General features: G+C 41.1%; 1 protein-coding gene across 5 annotated transcripts; it reads left to right on the top strand.

The window, feature by feature from the left end:
* The first annotated feature begins 338 nt into the window (after positions 1-338).
* lipea (lipase, hormone-sensitive a) lies at positions 339-24565 on the top strand. 5 transcript variants are annotated; one of them, XM_090227425.1, is made up of 12 exons: positions 355-454; positions 9551-9676; positions 10072-10320; positions 10556-10840; positions 11084-11174; positions 11911-12056; positions 12220-12405; positions 12535-12690; positions 12897-13041; positions 13155-13382; positions 13576-13964; positions 21340-24565. In XM_090227425.1, exons 3-12 carry the CDS (start codon positions 10081-10083, stop codon positions 21598-21600), a joined length of 2127 nt encoding a protein of 708 aa, XP_090083551.1. In that variant the 5' UTR covers positions 355-454; positions 9551-9676; positions 10072-10080; the 3' UTR covers positions 21601-24565.
* Positions 24566-25042: the final 477 nt, after the last annotated feature.

The raw sequence follows: 25042 nt of genomic DNA, 5'->3' as shown, positions 1-25042 counted from the left end.
GAAAAACAAATAAGGGCTGTAGAGGTTGTAAAAAATAGTCCTTAAAAATGAATAGTTCGTGAACTGCACATCATGACTACCCATATTTAATGACCGTTCTCCTAGCAGCAGGATATTATGGTGGCAGCACTTTAACTGAGACAGGTAAAAAATATAAAAAGTATCTCTACAGTCTACTATTCTCAACATTCCAGTGTCAATATTGTATTTGTTCATTTTATTGGTCATAAATTACTTATTGCCTTTTATTGTTGGCATAATAAAAGTGGATAAATTCAATATATTTTTAATGAGTTATCCACATTTTTAAATAAGGGCTTTTCTTTTGAAGGTTTAACATGACAATTCAAACGTGACGTCATCGTTTGTGCTGCTGGCAGAATACTCGTAATAATTACTAGTCAGGGTCTGTGGGCGAAACAGAAACTGTCAGTAGAAGAGAGGATGCGTGTTGGTAAGTTTATACTAGTCTGTAAAATACACTATGCTTTGCATGTTTGATAACTGTACATTCACACTTATCTCGTAAACACAAATCGCACGTTAAATTTCGGGTGTCCGTTTGAAGTCGCTTGCTTGTTGTCTGTTGTTCGTCAGTCACAATTTCTGCCATAGATAACTTTAGCTGCAGCTGTAGCTAGCATTTTGGCTGCTAAATTCTATGTGGCTTTTGAAAGTACGAATTTTAACTATGGATTTACTGCCATTTTCAACATTGATACAGTAAAACAAAACAAAAAAGTGTAGGTGGACTAATGTAGAGGCCAGTGGTTACCGCTGGGAAAGCTGATGTCGTGCATATTAGTGTCGTGTTCTTGTGAAACCTGATATTTTGGGAGTGAAGTTAGTGGACTGGGTTAGTTTCTATACCGCAAATGTCTGGTGACGTCATCAATCAGATGGTTAGGTTCAAAGGGCTGTTGTTGTTTTGAGAGCTGGGTCTTAAGTAACTAGATGACAGTGACTTTAATAAAAACTGAAAGGAATTTAAAAAGGCCTTCATGGAAATTGAACAGAGCCCGGTTTCCCAAAAGCATCCTAAGGCTTCATTCATCGTTAGAAACTTAGTAGGAGCATCATTAGATCCTCGAGCCGTTTCCCATTACTGAAATTGCTCCTGAAAACGCTTGATATTTAAATGGTATTTTAACCTGGGAAAATCTGGGCTTGTTTTCATCATGGGGGGTGGGGGACGAAATCTGTAAAGAAATGTAGACCTTCTTTGTGGCATGTTGAGAAGGCTCTGTGTGATACTGATCGCACGACACGTTTGTGCGTGTAAATATGGTTGTCCTTGTTCGATAGAGCCATTAGACGTCTTTCAGCGGATTCATTGCTAAATATTATTGATAAACTGATGACATTTTTCTGATACCCAATATTTTCCTTGACCAAAAAAACGAGACTGATACATTTTTTTGTGCCTTTTTTAAGAATTCTAGTACAGTTAAATATTTCACACGGACGCACTACAGTCCCTGGTTTGAATCCAGGCTGTATCACATCCGGCCATAGGGCGGCGCACAATTGGCCCAGCGTCATCCGGGTTTGGCCATGGTAGGCTGTCATTGTAAATAAGAATGTGTTCTTTAACTGACTTGCCTAGTTAAATAAAGGTTACACACACACCACACTGACCAAAAGGTTTGTTGGCATTTACGTATGTCCCCATTACCAGTAAAACATAATCAAGACTTATTTATTTCACTTACTTGATGTGTTGTTTCGTTGTTCAGTCGTTTCATTATCAACCAGGATTTCATCATACATGTCAAGCAGTGAAGTTTCAGCTTTGTTTGTCTGTGGCCTCTCTTCCTCTGTGTCCACTGTCACTGTGTCCGTTTCCATCATGTCCAGCTGTGTATGTAACATTTCACCTAAAACCCTCTTACTTGTCTGCATTGAGGTAGCGGTCCTTGTAAATAGCGTCGAGCATGGTGGCGACACAGTATACGTCACTTTATACACCGAATAACTGGGGCCAAGATGTTTACCAGTTTCTGTGACCGTGACAACAAATACAAAGGAGCCCATTTCTTTGCATAGCAGGCGAAGGATATGAAGATGCTTCATATGAAAACTGAGATGACTGTATTAAAAGATAAACACAGGTTACATAGACCATATATAAATGAACTCAGCAAAAAAAGAAACGTCCCTTTTTCAGGACCCTGTCTTTCAAAGATCATTCGTAAACATCCAAATAACTAAACCAATCTTCATTGTGAAAGGGTTTAAACACTGTTTCCCATGCTTGTTCAAAAAAACATAAACAATTAATGAACATGCACCTGTGGACTGGTCGTTAAGACACTAACAGCTTCCAGATGGTAGGCAATTATGGTCACAGTTATGACATCTTAGGACACTAAAGAGGCCTTTCTACTGATTCTGAAAAAAACCAAAAGAAAGATGCCCAGGGTCCCTGCTCATCTGTGTGAACGTGCCTTAGGCATGCTGCAAGGAGGCATGAGGACTGCAGATGTGGCCAGGGCAATAAATTGCAATGTCCGTACTGTGAGACCCATAAGACAGCGCTACAGGGAGACAGGACGGACAGCTGATCGTTCTTGCAGTGGCAGACCACGTGTAACAACACCTGCACAGGATCGGTACATCCGAACATCACACCTGGGGGACAGGTACAGGATGGTAACAACTGCTTGAGTTACACCAGGAACGCACAATCCCTCCATCAGTGCGGAGACTATCCACAATAGGCTGAGAGAGGCTTGACTGAGGGCTTGTAGGCCTGTTGTCTGGTGAGGACTTGCCTTACATCACCGGCAACAACGTCGCCTATGGGCGCAAACCCACCGTCGCTGAACCAGACAGGACTGGCAAAAAGTGCTCTTCACTGACGAGTCACGGTTTTGTCTCACCAGGGGTGATGGTCGGATTTGCGTTTATCATCAAAGGCATGAGCGTTACACAGAGGCCTGTACTATGGAGCGGGATCGATTTGGAGGTGGAGGGTCCGTCATGGTCTGGGTCGGTGTGTCACAGCATCATCGGACTGAGCTTGTTGTCATTGCAGGCAATCTCAATGCTGTGCATTACAGGAAGACATCCTCCTCCCTCATGTGGTACCCTTCCTGCAGGCTTGACAATGCCACCAGCCATACTGCTTGTTCTGTGTGTGATTTCTTACAAGGAAAGAATGTCAGTGTTCTGCTATGGCCAGTGAAGAGCCTAGATCTCAATCCCATTGAGCACGTGTGGGACCTGTTGGATCGGAGGGTGAGGACTAGGGCCATTCCCCCCAGAAATGTCTGGGAACTTGCAGGTTCCTTGGTGGAAGAGTGGGGTAACATCTCACAGCAAAAATGGGCAAATCTGGTGCAGTCCATGAGGAGGAGATGCACTGCAGTACTTAATGCAGCTGGTGGCCACACCAGATACTGACTGTTACTTTTGATTTTGACCCCCCCCCCCCCCCTACCCCTTTGTTCAGGGACACATTATTCAATTTCTGTTAGTTACATGTCTGTGGAACTTGTTCAGTTTACGTCTGTTGTTGAATCTTGTTATGTTCGTACAGATATTTACACAAGTTTGTTGAAAATAAACACAGTTGAGTGTGAGGGGATGTTTTAGTTTTTTGCTGAGTTTACATAAAACTAATCAGTTGGAGTCGGAAGTTTACATACACTTAGGTTGGAGTCATTAACTCGTTTTTCAACCACTCAACAAATTTCTTGTTAACAAACTATAGTTTTGGCAAGTCGGTTAGCGCATCTACTTTGTGCAGGACACAAGTCATTTTTCCATCAATTGTTTACGTACAGATTATTTCACTTATTCACTGTATCACAATTCCAGTGGGTCAGAAGTTTACATACAGTAAGATGACTGTGCCTTTAAACGGCTTGGAAAATTCCAGAAAATTATGTCATGGCTTTAGAAGCTTCTGATATGCTAATTGACATCATTTGAGTCACCTGTGGATGTATTTCAAGGCCTACCTTCAAACTCAGTGCCTCTTTGCTTGACATCATGTGAAAATCAGCCAAGACCTCAGAATAAAAATTGTAGACCTCCACGAGTCTAGTTCATCCTTGGGAGCAATTTCCAAACACCTGAAGGTACCACGTTCATCTGTACAAACAGTAGTACGCAAGTATAAACACCATGGGACAACGCAGCCGCCATACCGCTCAGGAAGGTGACGCGTTCTGTCTCCTGGAGATGAACGTACTTTGGTGCGAATAGTGCAAATCAATCCCAGAACAACAGCAAGGACCCTGTGAAGATGCTGGAGGAAACGGGGACAAAAGTATCTATAGCCACAGTAAAACAAGTCCTATATCGACATAACCTGAAAGGCCACTCAACAAGGAAGAAGCCTCTGCTCCAAAACCGCCATTAAAAAAGCCAGACTTTGGTTTGCAACTGCACACTGGGACAAAGATGGTACTTTTTTGAGAAATGTCCTCTGGTCTGATGAAACAAAAATATAACTGTTTGTCCATTATCACCGCTGTTATGTTTGGAGGAAAAAGAGGGAGGCTTGCCGAATAACAACATCCCAACCGTGAAGCACGGGGGTGGCAGCATCATGTTGTGGAACGTGCTTTGCTGCAGGAAGGACTGGTGCCCTTTACAAAATAGATAGAATCATGAGGGAGGAAAATGATGTGGGTATATTGAAGAAACATCTCAAGACATCAGTCAGGAAGTTAAAGCTTGGTCGCAAATGGGTCTCCCAAATGGACAATGACCCCAAGCATACTTCCAAAGTTGTTGCAAAATGGCTTAAGGACCACAATGTCGAGGTATTGGATTGGCCATCACAAAGCCTCACCTCAATATTATAGAAAATGTGTGGGCAGAACTGAAAAAGTGTGTGCGAGCAAGGAGGCCTACAAACCTGACTCAGTTACACCAGCTCTGTCAGGTGGAATGGGCCAAAATTCACCCAACTTATTGTGGGAAGCTTGTGGAAGGCTACCTGAAACATTTGACACAAGTTAAACAATTTAAAGGCAATGCTACCAAATACTAATTGAGTGTATGTAAACTTTTGACCCACTGGGAATGTGATGAAAGAAATAAAAGCTTAAATAAATCATTCTCTTTCCTATTATTTTGACATTTCATATTCTTAAAATAAATTGGTGATCCTAACTGACCTAAGACAGAGAATTTTTACAAGGAATAAATGTCAGGAATTGTGAAACTGAGTTTGAAACTGAGTTTAAATATTTGGCTAAGGTTTATGTAAACTTCTGACTTCAACTGTATGTAAATGTCATATATATATATTTTTTTATACATTTGGCAACATTTCTAAAAACCTGTTTTTGCTTTGTCATTATAGGTTATTGTGTTTAGATTGGTTATGAGGGGGGAAAAATAATTTAATCCATTATAGAATAAGGCTGTAATGTAACTGTGGGAAACGTCAAGGGGTCTAAATTCTTTCAAATGCACTGTATTGCCATGTTAGTTATCTAACTAGCTAATTGTTTCAATGCATCTTTTAAGTGTGAAATTACAAGACATTTATTTAGCTAAGGGTTTGTCCCTGATAACCTCCTTGTTGTAATGTTAGCTAGCTAGGTTTGTTAGTCCCACTGGGCTAGCTGGCTAACGTTAGCTACTGAGTCCTTTTTGTCCAAAATGGAAAAGTTAGACACAAAAAAAAGAAAAGTAAAGCTTTTTTACACTAGCAAAAAACACTGTTTCCTCTCAGCATTGCTAGCTATCTATCAAACATGTAAGCTTCTAGCTGGGATATAAAAAATGATGTACTGTTACTCCAAAACCGTTTGACCAACAGAGAAGCAACATTTACGCCTCCCTCTAAACCCCACCTACATGGAATTAATGTGCCAAAACTTTACAAATGCAAAAAAGGGCAGTGAAAGCGAAGAGCAGAGTAACTTATTTTAACCATAGATAAGTGGTGTAAAAACTACCTAATTGTCATACTTGAGTAAAAGTAAATAATAGAAAATTACTCAAGTAAAATTGAGTCACCCAGTAAAATACTACTGGAGTAAAAGTCAGTGTTTGGTTTTAAATATACTTAAGTATTAAAAGTCAAAGTATAAATCATTTAAAATTCTTTATATTAAGGAAACCAGACGGCATCATTTTATTTTTTTCCTTAGGAATATAGTAAAGTTGTCAAATATAAATAATCCCCCAAACTATTTAAGTAGTACTTTCAAGTATTTTTTTTTTTACTTAAGTACTTTACACCACTGCCAAAGAGGGAACCGTTTCATCACAATTGCGTTATGATTGAAAATGTTTCACTGGAAAGAATTTCTTTGCATTTATTTACAATTAATTTGTTCTTGCCTTTAAAAATAATTTCATTGCAATATTTATTTTGCACTCAACTTTGGGGTTAATATTTTGCTTTCAGTATAATTTTTTATTTGCCATAATAAAAATGTTCTCTAATTCAAAAGGGTTGCTTAATATAAAAAGGCACAAAAGTAATTGCATAAGAACTGTGCTGAAACAAAAGTAGGGTATCAAAGAATTTGCACAGCTGTCAGTCAAGCTAAGGACATAATCGAGAATTTATCAGTCATATCTATGCAACCAAGGTTGGTTTGATCTGTTGATTCATGATTCTTAGTACTCTTGTCTTGACTAGGCTTATACCTTTAGGATTTATGACAAGATTGTGTTCATTTTGATAAATGCTGTCAACAGGCTATGTAATCTCATTCATTTGCAAAGTTAGATAAAGTCTGTTTGTAGGAAGATTCGGGATAGTTGCATGTTTTAATCTTTGACCTTTGGCACACACAACCAAACCCATCATTAAAAGATAAGTATTTTTTTACAACCACATCTCTTTTTTTTTTTGTAAATAGGGTCCAGACTAGAGGTCGACCGATTTTATGATTTTTCAACGCCGATATCGATTTATTGGAGGACCAAAAAAGCAGATACCGATTTTAATCTTATTTATTATTTATTTTTTGGTAATAATGACAATTACAACAATACTGAATTAACACTTATTTTAACTTAATATAATACATCAATAAAATCAATCTGGCCTCAAATAAATAATGAAACATGTTCAATTTGGTTTAAATAATGCAAAAACAAAGTGTGGGTGAAGAAAGTAAAAGTGCAATATGTGCCATGTAAGAAAGCTAACGTTTAAGTTCCTTGCTCAGAACATGAGAAGATATGAAAGCTGGTGGTTCCTTTTAACATGAGTCTTCAATATTCCCAGGTAGGAAGTTTTAGGTTGTAGTAATTTATAGGACTATTTCTCTCTCTACGATTTGTATTTCATATACCGTTTGACTATTGGATGTTCTTATAGGCACTTTAGTATTGCCAGTGTAACATTATAGCTTCCGTCTCTCTCCTCGCTCCTACCTGGGCTCGAACCAGGAACACATCGGCAACAGCCACCCTCGAAGCAGCATTACCCATGCAGAGCAAGGTGAACAACTACTCCAAGTCTCAGAGCGAGTAACGTTTGAAACACTATTAGCGCGCACCCCGCTAACTAGCTAGCCATTTCACATCGGTTACACCAGCCTAATCTCAGGAGTTGATAGGCTTGAAGTCATGAACAGCGCAATGCTTGAAGCACAGCGAAAAGCTGCTGGAAAAACGCACAAAAGTGCTGTTTGAATGAATGCTTACGAGCCTGCTGGTGCCTACCATCGCTCAGTCAGACTGCTCTATCAAATCATAGACTTAATTATAACATAATAACACACAGAATTATGAGCCTTAGTTTCCGGATTCGACCATATTAATGACCTATCATCTCAAATTTTTTTCATTGAAATAGGGAACCGTTACGTATTTTTTTCTAACGGGTGGCATCCTTAAGTCTAAATATTCCTGTTACATTGCACAACCTTCAATGTAATGTCATAATTACGTAAAATTCTGGCAAATTAGTTCGCAACGAGCCAGGCGGCCTAAACTGTTGCATATACCCTGACTCTGCGTGCAATGAACGCAAGAGAAGTGACACAATTTCACCTGGTTAATATTGCCTGCTAACCTGGATTTCTTTTAGCTAAATATGCAAGTTTAAAAATATATACTTCTGTGTATTGATTTTAAGAATGGCATTGATGTTTATGGTTAGGTACACGTTGGAGCAACGACAATTATTTTTCGCTAAAGTGCACCGCATCGATTATATGCAACGCAGGACATGCTAGATAAACTAGTAATATCATCAACCATGTGTAGTTAACTAGTGATTATGATTGATTGTTTTTTATAAGAAGTTTAATGCTAGCTAGCAACTTACCTTGGCTCCTTACTGCATTTGCGTAACAGGCAGGCTCCTCGTGAGGCAGCTGGTTATAGAGCGTTGGACTAGTTAACTGTAAGGTTGCAAGATTGAATCCCTGAGCTGACAAGGTAAAAATATGTTGTTCTGCCCCTGAACAAGGCAGTTAACCCACCGTTCCTAGGCCGTCATTGAAAATAAGAATGTGTTCTTAACTGACTTGCCTAGTTAAATAAAGGTGTAAAAAAAAACAGCCAAATCGGCGTCCAAAAATACCGATTTCCGGTTGTTATGAAAACGTGAAATCAGCCCTAATTAATCGGCCATTCCAATTAATCAGTCGATCTCTAGTCCAGACACTTGTTTTGCAATTTCACTTGTTTTTGAGAAACTTAGCCCAACCCCAAGTGAAATTGCAAAACAACATTAACCCTCATTCTGCACGATGAGGATGGTTGAGGTAAGTTTCTCAAATTGCAAAACAAGTGTTTCGACCCTATAACAATACATTTACATTTAATTTATTTTTGGTTGTGAAAAAGCAAAGTTCTGCTTTAACGACGGGTTTGGTTGTGTGTGCCAAAGGTCAAAGATTAAAGCATGCAACTATCCAAAGACTCTTCCTACAAACAGACTTTTTCTAACTGCAAAATAATGAGATTACAAAGCCTGTTGCCAGCATTTATCAAAATGAACACAATCTTGTCATAAATCCTAAAGGTATAGGCCTAGTCAAGAAGACTAAGAATCATGAATCAACAGATCTAACCAACCTTGGACTGATACATTCTCTTATGTCCTTAGCTTGATTGACAGCTGTGCAAATTCTTTGATACCCTACTTTTATTTCAGCACAGTTCTTATGGAATTACATTTGTGCCTTTTTTTTATATCAAGCAACCCTTTTGAATTAGAGAACAACATTTTTATTATGGCAAATAAAAATGATGATATTGAAAGCCAAACATTAACTCATGTTTTGAGTGCAAAATAAATAATATTGCAAGGAAATCATTTTTAATGGCAAGAACAAATTAATTGTAAATAAATGCAAATCATTTTTTTCCAGTGAAACATTTTAAATCATAACACGATTGCAATGAAACTGTTCCCTCTTTGGCAGTGGTGTAAAGTACTTAAGTAAAAAAAATACTTGAAAGTACTACTTAAATAGTTTTGGGGGGGTATCTGTACTTTACTATTTATATTTTTGACAGCTTTTACTTTACTGTATTCCTAAAATGTATGTAATTTTTACTCCATACATTTTTCCTGACACCCAAAATTACTAATTACATTTTGAATGCTTAGCAGGACAAGAAAATGGTCTAAAGTACATCCCTGGTCATCCCTACAGCCTCTGATCTGGTGGAGTCACTAAACACATGCTTCGTTTGTAAATGATGTCGGAGTGTGCCCCTGGCTATCCCTAAATAAAAGGTGGGAAAAAATAAATTGATGCCGTCTGGTTTGCTTAATATAATATTTTTTAAATGCTTTTTACTTTGAATACTTAAGTAATTTTACTTGTAGTATTTTACTAGGTGATTTACTTTTACTTGATTCATTTTATATTTGTTTACATGATTCCATATGTGTTATTTCATAGTTTTGATGTCTTCACTATTATTCTACAATGTAGAAAATGGTTAAAAATAAAGAAAAACCCTGGAATGAGTAGGTGTGTCCAAACTTTTGACTGGTACTGTGTATGTTTTTGGGGGGGTTGTATAAAAGCAAAATTCTCCTTTTCAATCTCCTTCATTTAATCTGTCAAAGCTATTATAAAATAAATAAGAAATAAAATATTTGGTTTATATGTATCTTCTCTCTAGTTTTCAGGTATGGCCTGGAGAGCTGTGTTCACAGCCTTGGAGGCAGTGTGTGAGGAAAACATCACAGCTCTGTCTGGGCCTACCGACTTGCTGTGCGGTAACGCTTCCGGACGCTTGTTGACCTGCATGAGAAAGATTCAGGACCATGGCCGTGCACTCGAACCTGTGGTTGCTGGTTTTACTGCAGTCTACCACCACTATGACTTTGACGCAGATACCCCTGGGAATGGGTATCGCACACTGGTAAAGGTAAGCTATAATAACATAACCTCACTGCTCAGAATGTCAGAAGAAAAGTTAGTAGTCTAGAAGAAGTATCACGCAGTGTGATTGTCAAGAGACTGAGACAATCACACAGTCAAAAGACTGCGCAAGCTAGCAACAGAGGGACGATCTTGGATTATTAATATAATGCAAAACTAGAAATATATTCATTTTATTCGCAATACCAGCTGACAACAAAGCATCCCATCTCATCTCTCAGGTGCTGCAGTCTTGCCTTTTGCACATCATCCACAAGGGCCGCTACATTGCCTCTAACTGCCACAGGGCCTTCTTTAGGGCCAACCACAATGCCTCAGAGATGGAAGCCTACTCCAGTGCCCTGTGTCAGCTGCGGGCCCTCCTCTACCTTGCTCAGCGTCTGATCCACGACAACAGTCATGGGCAACTGTACTCCCTGCAGAATGGAGAGCTAAGCAGGAGGTTTGTGAGGGAGTACACCTCCATGCACAAGGCCTGCTTCTATGGCCGCTGCCTGGGCTTTCAGGTCAGTCATCACCACTTGTTGACTTTGTGGGAGGAGTGGCACATTGATTTCAATATAATGTTGATAAGATATCATTTAGCAATTGGTCATTGTGAATGCTAAGCTTTTCATGACTTGGGAATATACTGAGGGTGGATATACTGTAGCCTCGGCGAGAACCAGGCTTCCCTAACAACGTTTTTGGAGGTATGGCTACGTGAGACCAATGATACTGAAATCCAAATTTTCCCTCCGTCTCCCCAGTTCTCGCCTACCCTTCGTCCATTCCTGCAGACAGTTGTCATAAGCATGGTCTCATTCGGAGAGAGCTACGGAAAACAACAGTCTGGGTTAGGTCAGTCTCTGTAAATGTCTGAATTCTTTGGGCTGTAAGAGCGTGTAAAAATGATATATATTAATTTAATGGAGTACAGGCTCAACTGAATAAACAACACAGACTGAATGCAATGACATTTTATTAAGTAGTTTGAGGAATGGTCTCGTCTCTGAGGGAAGGTCCTCGGAGCCAGATGATGTGATGGTAATGTAGTCCTATGCACGACTGCTGGCATCAAACCCCTTTTTCTATAATACAGTAAGTAAGAGAACGTGGCTATGTTTGTCACATAAATGCAACCCAAGATTTACGCCTATTGGCTGTGAGAGAGAGGAAGGTGATAATTGCAAAAGTGAGCCCAGCCCATAGGTTAAACAGCAAGCGTGAGGCATATGCATTATTGTGCCGTGCTTATAAGCTACAGGGTAAATGGGTGAATGACCTTCCACACATGGGAAATAGGAAAAGAGAGAAGAAACCAGATGCTAATCTGATGATGATATGTTTGTATTCATTCCCACTATGCCCATAGAATAGGAAACAAAAGTGAATTTATGTTATGGAGGAAGTTAAACATTCAGACCAGCCTTCCTGATTTGAACTTTCATAATAGTACTTGCCGCAATAAACCTGAGTGACTATCTACCTCTTAGGGCCTCTTGTAAGATTTGTGGTTATCCTTTGACATTTTAAATGTTAATTGCATAGTATGCACTGCCCTACAGACTTTGCATACACTCTCCATTTCCCTAAGGCATGGCAGCTTTCTCCTTCCTTACCTCTGCGAAGTATGTCATTGATCCAGAGCTGAGGGGAGCAGAGTTTGAGCGGATCACCCAGAATCTGGACATGAAGTTCTGGAAGTCTTTCTGGAACCTCACAGAATCAGAGCTTCTATCGGTGAGGGCAGAAGGGAGTCGACTAGTAATATGATATTGTATGCAAATAAAGATGTCTTGAATCTCGCAGTCTCTCTTAGGTCTCTGTTTCCCTTACTCACTCTTTTCTTGCTCTTCCAAACCTTCTGTTGGTTTGATTGCTTTTAAGACCCTTTCTCCCACAGGGCTTGGCCAGTGTAGCCTCTAACCTAGTGCAGCTGAACCTCACCCTGACCATACCTCCTGAACCACTGCGCCTCCCCCTGGCCTCAGACCCCCGTCTCTTTGCCCCTGTGTCCCCTCCGGTGGCCCACTGGGGCCCTGGACCTGTTAACGTGCGGCTCATCTCCTATGAACTTCGAGAAGGGCAGGTGAGCTCTCAGCTGTAACCTTGGTGGTTACTATGTGATGTTTTTATCAAAGTTCTGCACAGTTTAATCATGTCAGTGTAAAAAGGGTTACGTTATGATGCAAACATCTAGTTCTCTCTCTTCCTTCAGGACAGTGACGAGCTGCTGGCTTTCTCTCGTACAGAAGCTACCCCCATCTCTGTGTCTTTGGTACCGTTTGGTGCTCAGAAGCACCCTCCCTCCCCCTGGTTGCTGATCCACTTCCATGGAGGAGGCTTCGTGGCCCAGACCTCGAAATCCCATGAGGTATGGTAGGCCAGGCATTGTGATGTGATGCCTGCAATTACTTAAGCTAATCAGTCACCTTAGTCTCTCAGTAATCAAGTTAAGTGGGGCTCAGCACTTACCATGAAGTCTACTTTCCTCTCTTTTAACAGTTATGTTTAATTTTCCTGTCAATTCTCCATTTTCTCATCACTCCATTTGTCCTCCATCCTCCTTTTACTTCCCAGAACTATCTGAAGAGCTGGTCCAAGGATCTAAATGTCCCCATTCTGTCTGTGGACTACTCCCTTGCCCCTGAGGCCCCATTTCCCAGAGCCCTGGAGGAGTGCTTCTATGCCTACTGTTGGGCCCTCAAGAACTGCCATCTTCTGGGTCTGTGTTGTTACTAATGTGTTAGAGTTTAGAACCAAAGAAATTATTGCAGAATTATAACAACCTCCTGTATCAGACCAGCTGGTACTGATTGCTCTGTCCCTCTGCCCCAGGCTCCACGGCTGAGCGTGTGTGTCTGGCTGGGGACAGTGCTGGGGGGAACCTCTGCATCACAGTGTCTATGAGGGCCATAGCCTGCGGTGTGCGTGTCCCAGATGGTATAATGGCTGCCTATCCAGCTACCCTGCTCACCATTGACGCCTCGCCCTCCCGTCTGCTCACCCTCATTGACCCACTACTGCCATTAGGAGTGCTCTCCAAGTGCCTCAATGCCTACGCAGGTAAGGAAGGATGTGAAATGAATGAGGGTATTAGTCAAAGCTTATGGAAATTAGTTAGAGGGGCAAAGAGTGTCTCAGCATTAATAGTGATGCTTTTGTGTGTAGGTATTAAATAACTGTATTGTTTTGCCCCCCCCCCCCCCCCCCCCCCCCCCCCCAATTACCTCATCTTCCTCTTTTCCTTTCTCTCCAGGTGAAGACTCTCAGGCAGTACAGCCCACAGAGTGGACCAGCACATTGAGTGCTCTAGGTAGAGACACAGCCTTGCTGATCAGTGACCTCACACACGGGGCATCCAATTGGATCCAGTCATTCCTTCCTGCAGAGGTCCTAGGGTCACTGTCATCGTCACACCAGCAGTCCCTCGACAACGAGGCCCACTACAGATCAACGTCACCCAGTTCCTCCTCATCCAACTCCTCCTCAGGTCCTAGGGATTACCCAGAAGGTTTTGAGCCCCTGCGCTCTGAGCGCCTCGCTGTGATCCAGACGCCTAGCTGCCCCATCGTCAAGAACCCGTTTGTGTCACCACTTCTATCCCCTGATGACCTACTGAGAGGACTACCGCCTGTACACTTGGTGGTGAGAGGGGGGGGATGTGAAGGGGTGGTTGTGGTGGAGTCAATGCATTTGGAAAAATTGGTGTGGAGGATGGAACAGCCAAGAAAGTAAAAGAGTAGCAGACCTGCCAACATGTACACATTTTGTGTACCATGCACGCAATTTGAGGTCAAAGTACGCTGGTATGAAAAACTAGCCTAAAATATGCAGAAATAGGCTTCTAGTTGGAACATTGTGGTTTCAACCGTCTGAAGTTGGAGCTGAGCCAATCAGAGGACTTGGGCGATGAGAGAGAATCTTTAGCTCTTCGCTCCAGCCTAGTCGTAGTACTGTTTTCCTCCCTCGTGGATAGCTGCCATCCAGCTCGTCATCCTTTGATGACACTGATGTGTGAGGAAAAAGGATAAGAAAATGGAGAACAAACTGTTTGTCAAATACATTTTCCAAAATGTTATGTGTTAGTTAAGCACACAACCACTTATTTCGTAGTTAGCTCCTTGACGAATGTAGTTGGCTACTGCGTTTAGTGAACTAGATTTAAGCCAGAACACTTTCTTGCCCACACATGCTTAGATCTCCAATGGTAGTAGGCGCGAGCACATTGACGGGCAAGGAAACGTGCGGTGTTGCAGTAGTTCAGTGCGCATAACTGCGTGAATGTAAACAGACATGGCAGAGAGAGCTGTTCCGCTAATACCCTCCTTCACAGAAACTGTTATAGATTAGTAGGCCTATGGTAGTTAATCAGTTATTGATCCTACTTCTTGATATGTCAACAAACAGTAGACTGCTAATGATAATAATAGTCAGTTCACCAATGACAAGGCACGTTGAATGAATGCTAGCCTAGTAGTTCCTATAGGCCTAGTTCACTTGTTTCATATTCCAAATAGCCTACAGTAAGATAGACTACTACATTGGATCCAGTAATTTAATTATTCAGCATTTTCTCCCCAAACAAAATTTGAAAAGTCAGTTTACATTTTCACGAGACTATTCACATCAAGACTAGAGGTCGACCGATTATGATTTTTCAACGCCGATACGGATTATTAGAGGACCAAAAAAAGCCTATACCGATTAATCGGCCGATTTAAAAAAAAAAATAAAAAAAAATAAAAAAAATAATAATAATAATAAATAAAAATAAAATTATATATATAATTGAGAAAAAAAAAATATTTCTAATAATGACAATTACAACAATACTGAATTAACACTTACTTTAACTTAATATAATACATCAATAAAATCAATTTAGCCTCAAGTAGATAATGAAACATGTTCAATTTGGTTTAAATAATGCAAAAACAAAGTGTTGGAGAAGAACGTAAAAGTGCAATATGTGCTATGTAAGAAAGCTAACGTTTCAATTCCTTGCTCAGAACATGAGAGAATGTTAAAATTAACCACCAGCTTTCATATGAGTCTTCAATATTCCCAGGTAAGAAGTTTTAGTTATTATAGGACTATTTCCCTCTATACCATTTGTATACCATATGGATGTTCTTATAGGCACTTTAGTATTGCCAGTGTAACAGTATAGCTTCCGTCCCTCTCCTCGCTCCTCCCTGGGCTCAAACCAGCAACACAACGACAACAGCCACCACATCGAAGCAGCGTTACCCATGCAAAGCAAGGGAAACAACCACCCCAAGGCTCAGAGCGAGTGAAGTTGGAAACGCTATTAGCGCGCAGTAACTAGCCAGCCATTTCACTTCGGTCACACCAGCCTCATCTCGGGAGTTGATAGGCTTGAAGTCATAAACAGCGCAATGCTTGACGCACAACGAAGAGCTGCTGGCAAAACGCACGAAAGTGCTGTTTGAATGAATGTTTACGCGCTTGCTTCTGCCTACCACTGCTCAGTCAGATACTTAGATACTTGTATGCTTGTATGCTCAGTCAGATTATATGCAACACAGAACACGCTAGATAATATCTAGTAATATCATCAACCATGTGTAGTTAAACTAGTGATTATGATTGATTGTTTTTTATAAGATAAGTTTAATGCTAGCTAGCAACTTACCTTGGCTTACTGCATTTGCGTAACAGGCAGTCTCCTTGTGGAGTGCAACGAGAGAGAGAGGCAGGTCGTTATTGCGTTGGACTAGTTAACTGTAAGGTTGCAAGATTGGATCCCCCGAGCTGACAAGGTGAAAATCTGTCTTTCTGCCCCTGAACAAGGCAGTTAACCCACCGTTCCTAGGCCGTCATTGAAACTTAACTGACTTAACCTAGTTAACTGACTTGCCTAGTTAAATAAAGATTAAATAAAGGTGTAAAAAAAAATACATTAAAAAATAATAATAATAATACATTTAAAAATTGGCAAATCGACACCCAAAAATACCGATTTCCGATTGTTATGAAAACTTGAAATCGTCTCTAATCAATGCACCTATGTATTAGAATAATCATTACCCCCTAAATGATTAGTGTCATTGAGACCATCTACATTTTTATTTAGGATCAAACACAAGACTTCAGTGTTGGCTTTACTTGGCTACATTGTTTGATATCATTTAAGACTCTAGGTTTCAGGAAATGGCAGTTACAGGTTGAAAAAAAAAAATGCAAAATGCCACCACCTTATCAGAAAATCCGAGGAAGCCCTGGGCAATGTTCCCTCTAAGCTGCGCACAATAAACTTTCCCCGTTAGTTTGCACTATCAACGTTTCCCTCTACTGTGGGAATTATGATCAAATCAGCATAATATTAGTCCCGTTCAATGTAACATACCAAAACAAATATAACTAAACAAGATTTACCAGTAGTCTGATTTTGTTTTAGGCAGAGCGCATCGGAGGAGGACTCCATTGCAATGACAGGCATGAGTGGTCAAGAGTAGATGTGTGTGCGCACATTTGTTCATATTCTTTGCTAGTTAGTGAGTTATCAGCCCAATTATAGCAAATGTCTGGTCAACAATTGAGCAGTGATTGCTTCCTACAAGAGCACAAAACGTGTAGGCCTACATTAGGGGCAGTGTTGTATTTTGAGACATGTTTGATTAAGCTAAGAAGCCAATAGGCAGAGGGTAGCATACATTTCTGACTGATTCTCTAATAATAATGGTATGGGGATGAAAATAATAATCATTTTGTATCAAACAACATAATACAACTGCATTGTCAGTCACCTCCTTGTCTGAAGGACAAGTGGCTAAAGGGGTTATATCAAGCCCTGCATAATGTTTTTAGAAGTCTACATTGAACTGTGGTGTTGGCTGCTTCTGTAGGCAGTATCATAGTATAGCTATTTTATTAGCTATTTCCATGTTAAATGTTATGGGATGTTTTTTAATGGTAAGCCATTAAAACTATAACTTAAAGCTGGTGTTCACAGTAAACAGTGTGCGCACTTAACGTGTGCTGGAAGTTGCACAGATTTTTCACAACGTTCAAGTTTGCACTCGGCAGACCTGAAATTTACTCAGTGATGAAAACAGTTAGGGAACATTGGCCCTGGGGTGTGTTTATTTTGCCGCTCTGTTGCAAAACATTTCTTAAACGGAACAAAATGGGGAGGGACTTACTTGAATTTGTCCAATAGAAACTCTAATTTTTATTGTTTGGACTAATGATTACATCCCCGATTGTACGTTTTTAAATGTATTTTTAGTTAGCTACTGAAGAGCATCCAATTACCATGTACCCATAAGTCTATAGCCTACCATTACTACTGAGGCAGTCTTCTGCCAACAGCATTATTATGCCAAAAAATTAGCATTTGTCCATGATTTGAGCAGTGTGGGTGTCGCACGCGTGCTGTCGTGGGGGCCGGTTCTGCTTCCGCACTGAAGTAGTACTAGTAAAAATCTGCAGTGGGTCTATTTTGACCTTGTTCACTGGTCTCTCTAATACGCCACGATTGTTGGTCTTTCCATTTTAAGGGCCAATCGGGAGTTCAAACAATAACAAAGCGAACACCCCGCCACTTGTTTTGGTAAAAATAGCTGAGGGATGGGGCTTGTGAAATATACGTATAACCACTGAACTATAGATGCAAAGACTGACCATCTTGAGATCAAAATGATAGTTACAACTATGTTTTGAAGCTATACAGAGTTTGTTTATAAGCATTGGCATAAAACAAGCTTGTATTATTGGTTCAGAGGGGTATACTACAAAAAACACATATCGAAGTTTATTTTTCTTAATTAACCAAAAAAATCAATAGTTATTTGTGGTTGTTTATCCAAGTAAACTGGCTAACTCATTGGTCCTGATTTGTAGCATACCCCTCTGATGTGGTATGATAGTTGAACTAAGCAGTTATAGGTTATATTCTTTAAGAATTAATGGCTATAAAGTACCACAGTATGAGTCATAATACCCATAAAACCTAGCGATAAAATAGTAAAATGGTCCCAATCATTTTTCACATTTTAGAAACATTTCAAATAAAGGCTGTGTTTCATGTAGGCTTACTCTGGCGTGATGTTTTGATAACCCCCCCCCCCCAAATGAAATGCTAATTAGCTGCTAATGTGACTATCATAAAGAACTACTATTTAAAAATATAAGTCGGTTAGGAACAAATTCTTATTGACAATGACAGCCTAACCCGGACAACGCTTGGCCAATTGTGATACAGCTTGGAATCGAACCAGGGTCTGTAGTGACGCCTCTAGCACTGAGATGCAGTGCCTTAAACGGCTGCGCCACTCGGGAGCCCCAGCTGCTGATCTGGACGACACTGCCAAATTGAGGCAGAGGTAAGAATGTCTGGAATAACTATGTTAGCTAAATGTAGTACAATAAGTTGGCTACATTTCTTTAAATGGAATATTCTGTGAACTGTCTTGTGCAAATTTTAAATTGACACAATACCTGTTAGCAAAGGTGTCAGCTAGAGATGATGTGCAGGAGCTTGCAGGGATTTGTAGTTTTGCATGAGGTCTACTTTGATGCTAATTAGCACTTTTGAATCTAAGAGTAAATAGAGGCAATTATATAAAAGTCACCTTGTCCGAGAGAGATTTACATGGTTATCAAAACGTTACACCAGGGTAAGTCTACATGAAACACAGACGTTATTTTCAGTGATTCTAAAATCCCCAACAGGAAAAATGAATGGTGGAAAAATGATTGGAACCATTTCCCTGTTTGACCGCTAGATTTTATGAGTATTATGACACTTCCACGGCACTTCCATACACCCCTTTCTGTGTTTGCAAACATTGCTGCAGGAGGACAATGCACGCCATATTGGTTACATAACACGGGGGAGTTCTCATTAACCGCCAACAAAACAAGCCTCCGTTTACATGTTGCTTATGAGTGCTTTTCACTCTACATTTGGATTTTAAGGATGTATGAATGTCCTGCTTAATATACTAGTTGTCATCTTTGCAAATCAACTCACTGCATTATACTTAAACACTTTTGGCTAGAGCTCTTATGTTAATGAGCGTTGGCATTCTATCTATCAACTGCTGCATCCAAAATAAGTATTTAGCAAAGATCACAACCAAATATAATCTTAGCGACTGTTCAAGCAATGATCAAAACAACATTGTAAGCGTACCCCAAAAAGTGTTTTTGTTTAGAAGTAACAGAAATGCAACTACAGTGCCTTGCGAAAGTATTCGGCCCCCTTGAACTTTGCGACCTTTTGCCACATTTCAGGCTTCAAACATAAAGATATAAAACTGTATTTTTTTTGTGAAGAATCAACAACAAGTGGGACACAATCATGAAGTGGAACGACATTTATTGGATATTTCAAACTTTTTTAACAAATCAAAAACTGAAAAATTGGCCGTGCAAAATTATTCAGCCCCTTTACTTTCAGTGCAGCAAACTCTCTCCAGAAGTTCAGTGAGGATCTCTGAATGATCCAATGTTGACCTAAATGACTAATGATGATAAATACAATCCACCTGTGTGTAATCAAGTCTCCGTATAAATGCACCTGCACTGTGATAGTCTCAGAGGTCCGTCAAAAGCGCAGAGAGCATCATGAAGAACAAGGAACACACCAGGCAGGTCCGAGATACTGTTGTGAAGAAGTTTAAAGCCGGATTTGGATACAAAAAGATTTCCCAAGCTTTAAACATCCCAAGGAGCACTGTGCAAGCGATAATATTGAAATGGAAGGAGTATCAGACCACTGCAAATCTACCAAGACCTGGCCGTCCCTCTAAACTTTCAGCTCATACAAGGAGAAGACTGATCAGAGATGCAACCAAGAGGCCCATGATCACTCTGGATGAACTGCAGAGATCTACAGCTGAGGTGGGAGACTCTGTCCATAGGACAACAATCAGTCGTATATTGCACAAATTTGGCCTTTATGGAAGAGTGGCAAGAAGAAAGCCATTTCTTAAAGATATCCATAAAAAGTGTTGTTTAAAGTTTGCCACAAGCCACCTGGGAGACACACCAAACATGTGGAAGAAGGTGCTCTGGTCAGATGAAACCAAAATTGAACTTTTTGGCAACAATGCAAAACGTTATGTTTGGCGTAAAAGCAACACAGCTCATCACCCTGAACACACCATCCCCACTGTCAAACATGGTGGTGGCAGCATCATGGTTTGGGCCTGCTTTTCTTCAGCAGGGACAGGGAAGATGGTAAAAATTGATGGGAAGATGGATGGAGCCAAATACAGGACCATTCTGGAAGAGAACCTGATGGAGTCTGCAAAAGACCTGAGACTGGGACGGAGATTTGTCTTCCAACAAGACAATGATCCAAAACATAAAGCAAAATCTACAATGGAATGGTTCAAAAATAAACATATCCAGGTGTTAGAATGGCCAAGTCAAAGTCCAGACCTGAATCCAATCGAGAATCTGTGGAAAGAACTGAAAACTGCTGTTCACAAATGCTCTCCATCCAACCTCACTGAGCTCGAGCTGTTTTGCAAGGAGGAATGGGAAAAAATTTCAGTCTCTCAATGTGCAAAACTGATAGAGACATACCCCAAGCGACTTACAGCTGTAATCGCAGCAAAAGGTGGCGCTACAAAGTATTAACTTAAGGGGGCTGAATAATTTTGCACGCCCAATTTTTCCGTTTTTGATTTGTTGAAAAAGTTTGAAACATCCAATAAATGTCGTTCCACTTCATGATTGTGTCCCACTTGTTGTTGATTCTTCACAAAAAAAATACAGTTTTATATCTTTGTGTTTGAAGCCTGAAATGTGGCAAAAGGTCGCAAAGTTCAAGGGGGCCGAATACTTTCGCAAGGCACTGTATGTTGAATGGGCACAGATGACGATGGTGGTCAATCTGCCTCCTAAAATGGCTTGTGCATTCCTTGCCTGACGTCAGTGTGTTGTGTACTGAAAAGGGGCCTACATATTAATTAAACAGTCCAAAAATGGAGGAAGAATCTCCAGATTGGCCCTGTAATTCTTACTCCCCTGTCTGTCCCCACAGGCCTCTGCACTGGATGCCTTGTTGGATGACTCTGTGATGTTCGCCAAGAAACTGCGGGATATGGGCCAACCAGTGACCCTGAGAGTGGTGGAGGACCTCCCACATGGCTTCCTCAGCCTATTGGGGCTTGCTAAGGAGACACAGGTGGCCTCAGACATCTGCGTAGCGCGAATCAGAGAGGTCTTCCAGCAGCAAACCCTGCCTCCCTGTACTAACAAGCAACCAAAGTTGGAAAGGACCAATCATGGCCCATCAAATTGAGTGGCTGACCAGCTGCCTAATAAAATGGAGGGGAAAGTGTAGTTGTTAGAGTTTGTAGGGAACTGAGGAGTCATGCATGTACAATTTATAAAATGGTGAAGAGGGGGGGAAATAAACTACGGATGGAAGAAAAAGGGAGGACAGGCCCCTTGAGGGGCTTTCCAGATTATTTTACTCAATGGTAGTCTGGGGGGAAAGGCAGTCGACTGACAGCACAATACGATCATCCAAAGCACACTGGGGGAAAAGTATGAAATGTAGTGTCCTTTTTAACATTGCAGAAACATAACACAGGGTATTTGAAAAAAACCAATGACCAGCGTTGAAAGAAATGCCTTTCCTGGTTGCTATTCTGTCCTTATGCTTTAACCAACCCCTTTGTGATTGATTTGGCTAAAGCAGAAACAAAATGGCAACCGGCTGCTTAGAAATAAAAGTAATAATCTCTGAATAGACAGATTTGTGTAATCAGAAGTAGTGCCTTTAACTCCAAAACTGTACTGTACAAACAAATCCCTTTATTTTACCTTGCCTGTATCATCGGGTTGAACAACTAATAGGACTTAATGCATGCATACAGTGCCTTCAAAGTATTTAGACCCCTTGACTTTTTCAACATTTTATTAGGTTTCCCTCATCAATCTACAGACAATGCTCCATAAAGACAAAGAAAAACAGGTTTTTAGAAATATTACCTAATTTATTTATTTTTAAATGATCTAATTTACATAAGTATTCAGATCTTTTACTGAGTACTTTGTTGAAGCACATTTGGCAGCGATTACAGCCTTGAGTCTTTTGGGGAATTACACTATAAGCTTGGCACATCTGTATTTGGGGAATTTATCCCATTTGTTCTCTGTAGATCCTCTCAAGCTCTGTCAGGTTGGATGGGGAGCATTGCTGCACAGCTATTTTCAGGTCTCTCCAGAGATGTTCAATAGGGTTCAAGTCCGAGCTCTGGCTGGGCCACTCAATGATATTCAGAGACTTGTCCCAAAGCCACTTGTTCGTTGTCTTGGCTGTGTGCTTAGGGTCGTTGTCCTGTTGGAAGGTGAACCTTCGCCCCCAGTCTGAGGTCCTGAGTGCTCTGGAGCAGGTTTTCATCAAGGATCTCTCTGTAATTTGCTCCGTTCATCTTTGCCTCGATCGTAACTAGTCGCCCAGTCCCTGCCACTGGAAAACATCCCCACAGCATGAAGCTGCCACCACCATGCTTCACCGTAGGGATGGTGCCAGGTTTCCTCCAGAACGTGATGCTTGGCATTCAGGCCAAATAGTTCAATCTTGGTTTCATCAGACCGGAGAATCTTGTTTCTCATCATCTGAGAGTCTTTAGGTGCCTTTTGGCAAACTCCAAGCAGGCTGTAATGTGCCTTTTACTAAGGAGTGGCTTCTGTTTGGCCACTGTACCATAAAGGCCTGATTTGGTGGAGTGCTGCAGAGATGGTTGTCCTTCTGGAAGGTTCTCCCATCTCCACAGAGGGACTCTAGAGCTCTCTGTGACCATCGGATTCTTGGTCACCTCCCTGATAAGGCCCTTCTCCCCAGATTGCTCAGTTTTGCTGGGCGGCCAGCTCTAGGAAGAGTCTTGGTGGTTCCAAACTTCTTCCATTTAAGAATGATGGAGGCTACTGTGTTCTTGGGGACCTTCAATGCTGCAGAAATGTTTTGGTACCCTTCCCCAGATCTGTGCCTGGACACAATCATGTCTCGGAGCTCTACGTACCATGGCTCATGGCTTGGTTTTTGCTCTGACATGCACTGCCATCTGTGTGACCTTATGTATACAGGTGTGTGCCTTTCCAAATCATGTCGTTTCAATTGTATTTACCCCAAGTGGACTCCAAGTTGTAGAAACATCTTGATGTGTTCTGACTTCTAAATATGAAATATTCTTATTCATGTCACTGAGGGAGAGGTGAATGTAGAGTGTTTACATTCTGTCAGAATATATTGTTAGACATCAGGGATCCTATGGAAGGACAAGGTCCACAGTCTGGTACAAGTCAACAGGACAGCTGTGAGGTGGGGAGGAGTGAGGAATTTGGGCAGAGGTCAGATGAAGTGAGGAAGAACAGATATCACAAAAAGTATGTCTTGCAAGGGCCTCCTGAGTGGCGCAGTGGTCTAAGGTAGGATCTCTAGCTGTGGCACTACAGATCTGTGGCACTACAGATCCTAGTTCGAGTCCAGGCTCTGTCGCAGCCGGCTGAGACTAGGAGACCCATGAAGCGGTTCACAATTGTCCCAGTGCCGTCCGGGTTTGGGGAGGTTTTTGCCGGCAGGGATGTTCCTGTCCCATCACGCACTAGCGACTCCTGTGGCGGGCCGGGCGCAATGAACGCTGACACAATCGCCAGGTGTTTCCTCTGACACATTGGTGCGGCTGGCTTCTGGGTTAAGCGGGCATTGTGTCAAGAAGCAGTGCAGGTTGGCTGGGTTGTGTTTCGGGGGACGCACGGCTCTCGACCTTCGCCTCTCCCGAGTCCATACAGGAGTTGCAGCGATGGGACAGGACTGTAACTATGTTAATGAGATTTATATGTTTAAATGAATTAGAATATTCCACCCTGAAACCATATGATTGTATGAAATTGATTAGAATCATGAGATTATTCTAATGATGTGAGGTTTTAGTCTGTAGAATTATATATCCGTGAGTGTAGTTTTTGTCTATTATATGTCTATTATAGTATCTTAAAAACAGACTGTCTGAGCAAGATTTGGTGCAGACCTTGGCTGGGGGCCACAGAGTACTTCCCAGGGTCTCCCTATCTTGAGGGAGGATGGGGAGTGATTCTCACGGACTCCCCTAATCATTGTCGGCTGGGTAGCAGGACAGTGGGTGCGTAGGATACCTAATGTTTGTGTGTGAAAGTATGTGCGTAAGAAGCCAGTATAAAATGAATGGTTTTGTACAACAGACCAGCGCTCTCATGAATAAACCTTTTTGACTCTTTTAGCTGGGCCTCTGTCTCTTTAATTTCAACCCGTACCTTACAAATTCTGGGTTGCAGACTGAGTTTGATAATTGAATTGGGTTATGAACCTTGAGAACATAATTCTCGTAACAAACTACCAATTGGATACCACAAAATTGGGGAGGAAAGGGGGGGAAATAAAGCAACAGGTGTGTTGGCTGTTCATAGATGTAAGGAGGAGACACCAACATAGAAGAAAGGGTTAAATACTTGTGCTTGTGTGAATATGTCTTGGTCTTATGCAGCTGTGTGACCCAGTGGGTGAATAAACTTGGTTTGAGCTTTACTAATCGTCCGTGAGTTTGTCTTCTTTATTTAGAACCTAACAATTGGCGCTGCGAACTTCAGAGTCCGAATCAGTGAAACAGGAGCCTGCTCCAGAAATAAGGTAGTTCCTACACCTGTTACCAGTCATTATTTAGTACTTAACAATCTCAAGAATGATCAATGGAAACAGG

Source organism: Oncorhynchus mykiss, chromosome 30, assembly GCF_057628025.1.
Source record: "Oncorhynchus mykiss isolate SJ-2025 chromosome 30, ASM5762802v1, whole genome shotgun sequence".
Taxonomy (NCBI): Eukaryota; Metazoa; Chordata; class Actinopteri; order Salmoniformes; family Salmonidae; genus Oncorhynchus; species Oncorhynchus mykiss.
Note: the sequence above shows the minus strand (reverse complement) of the source record. Positions and strands in the feature narration are given on the sequence as shown.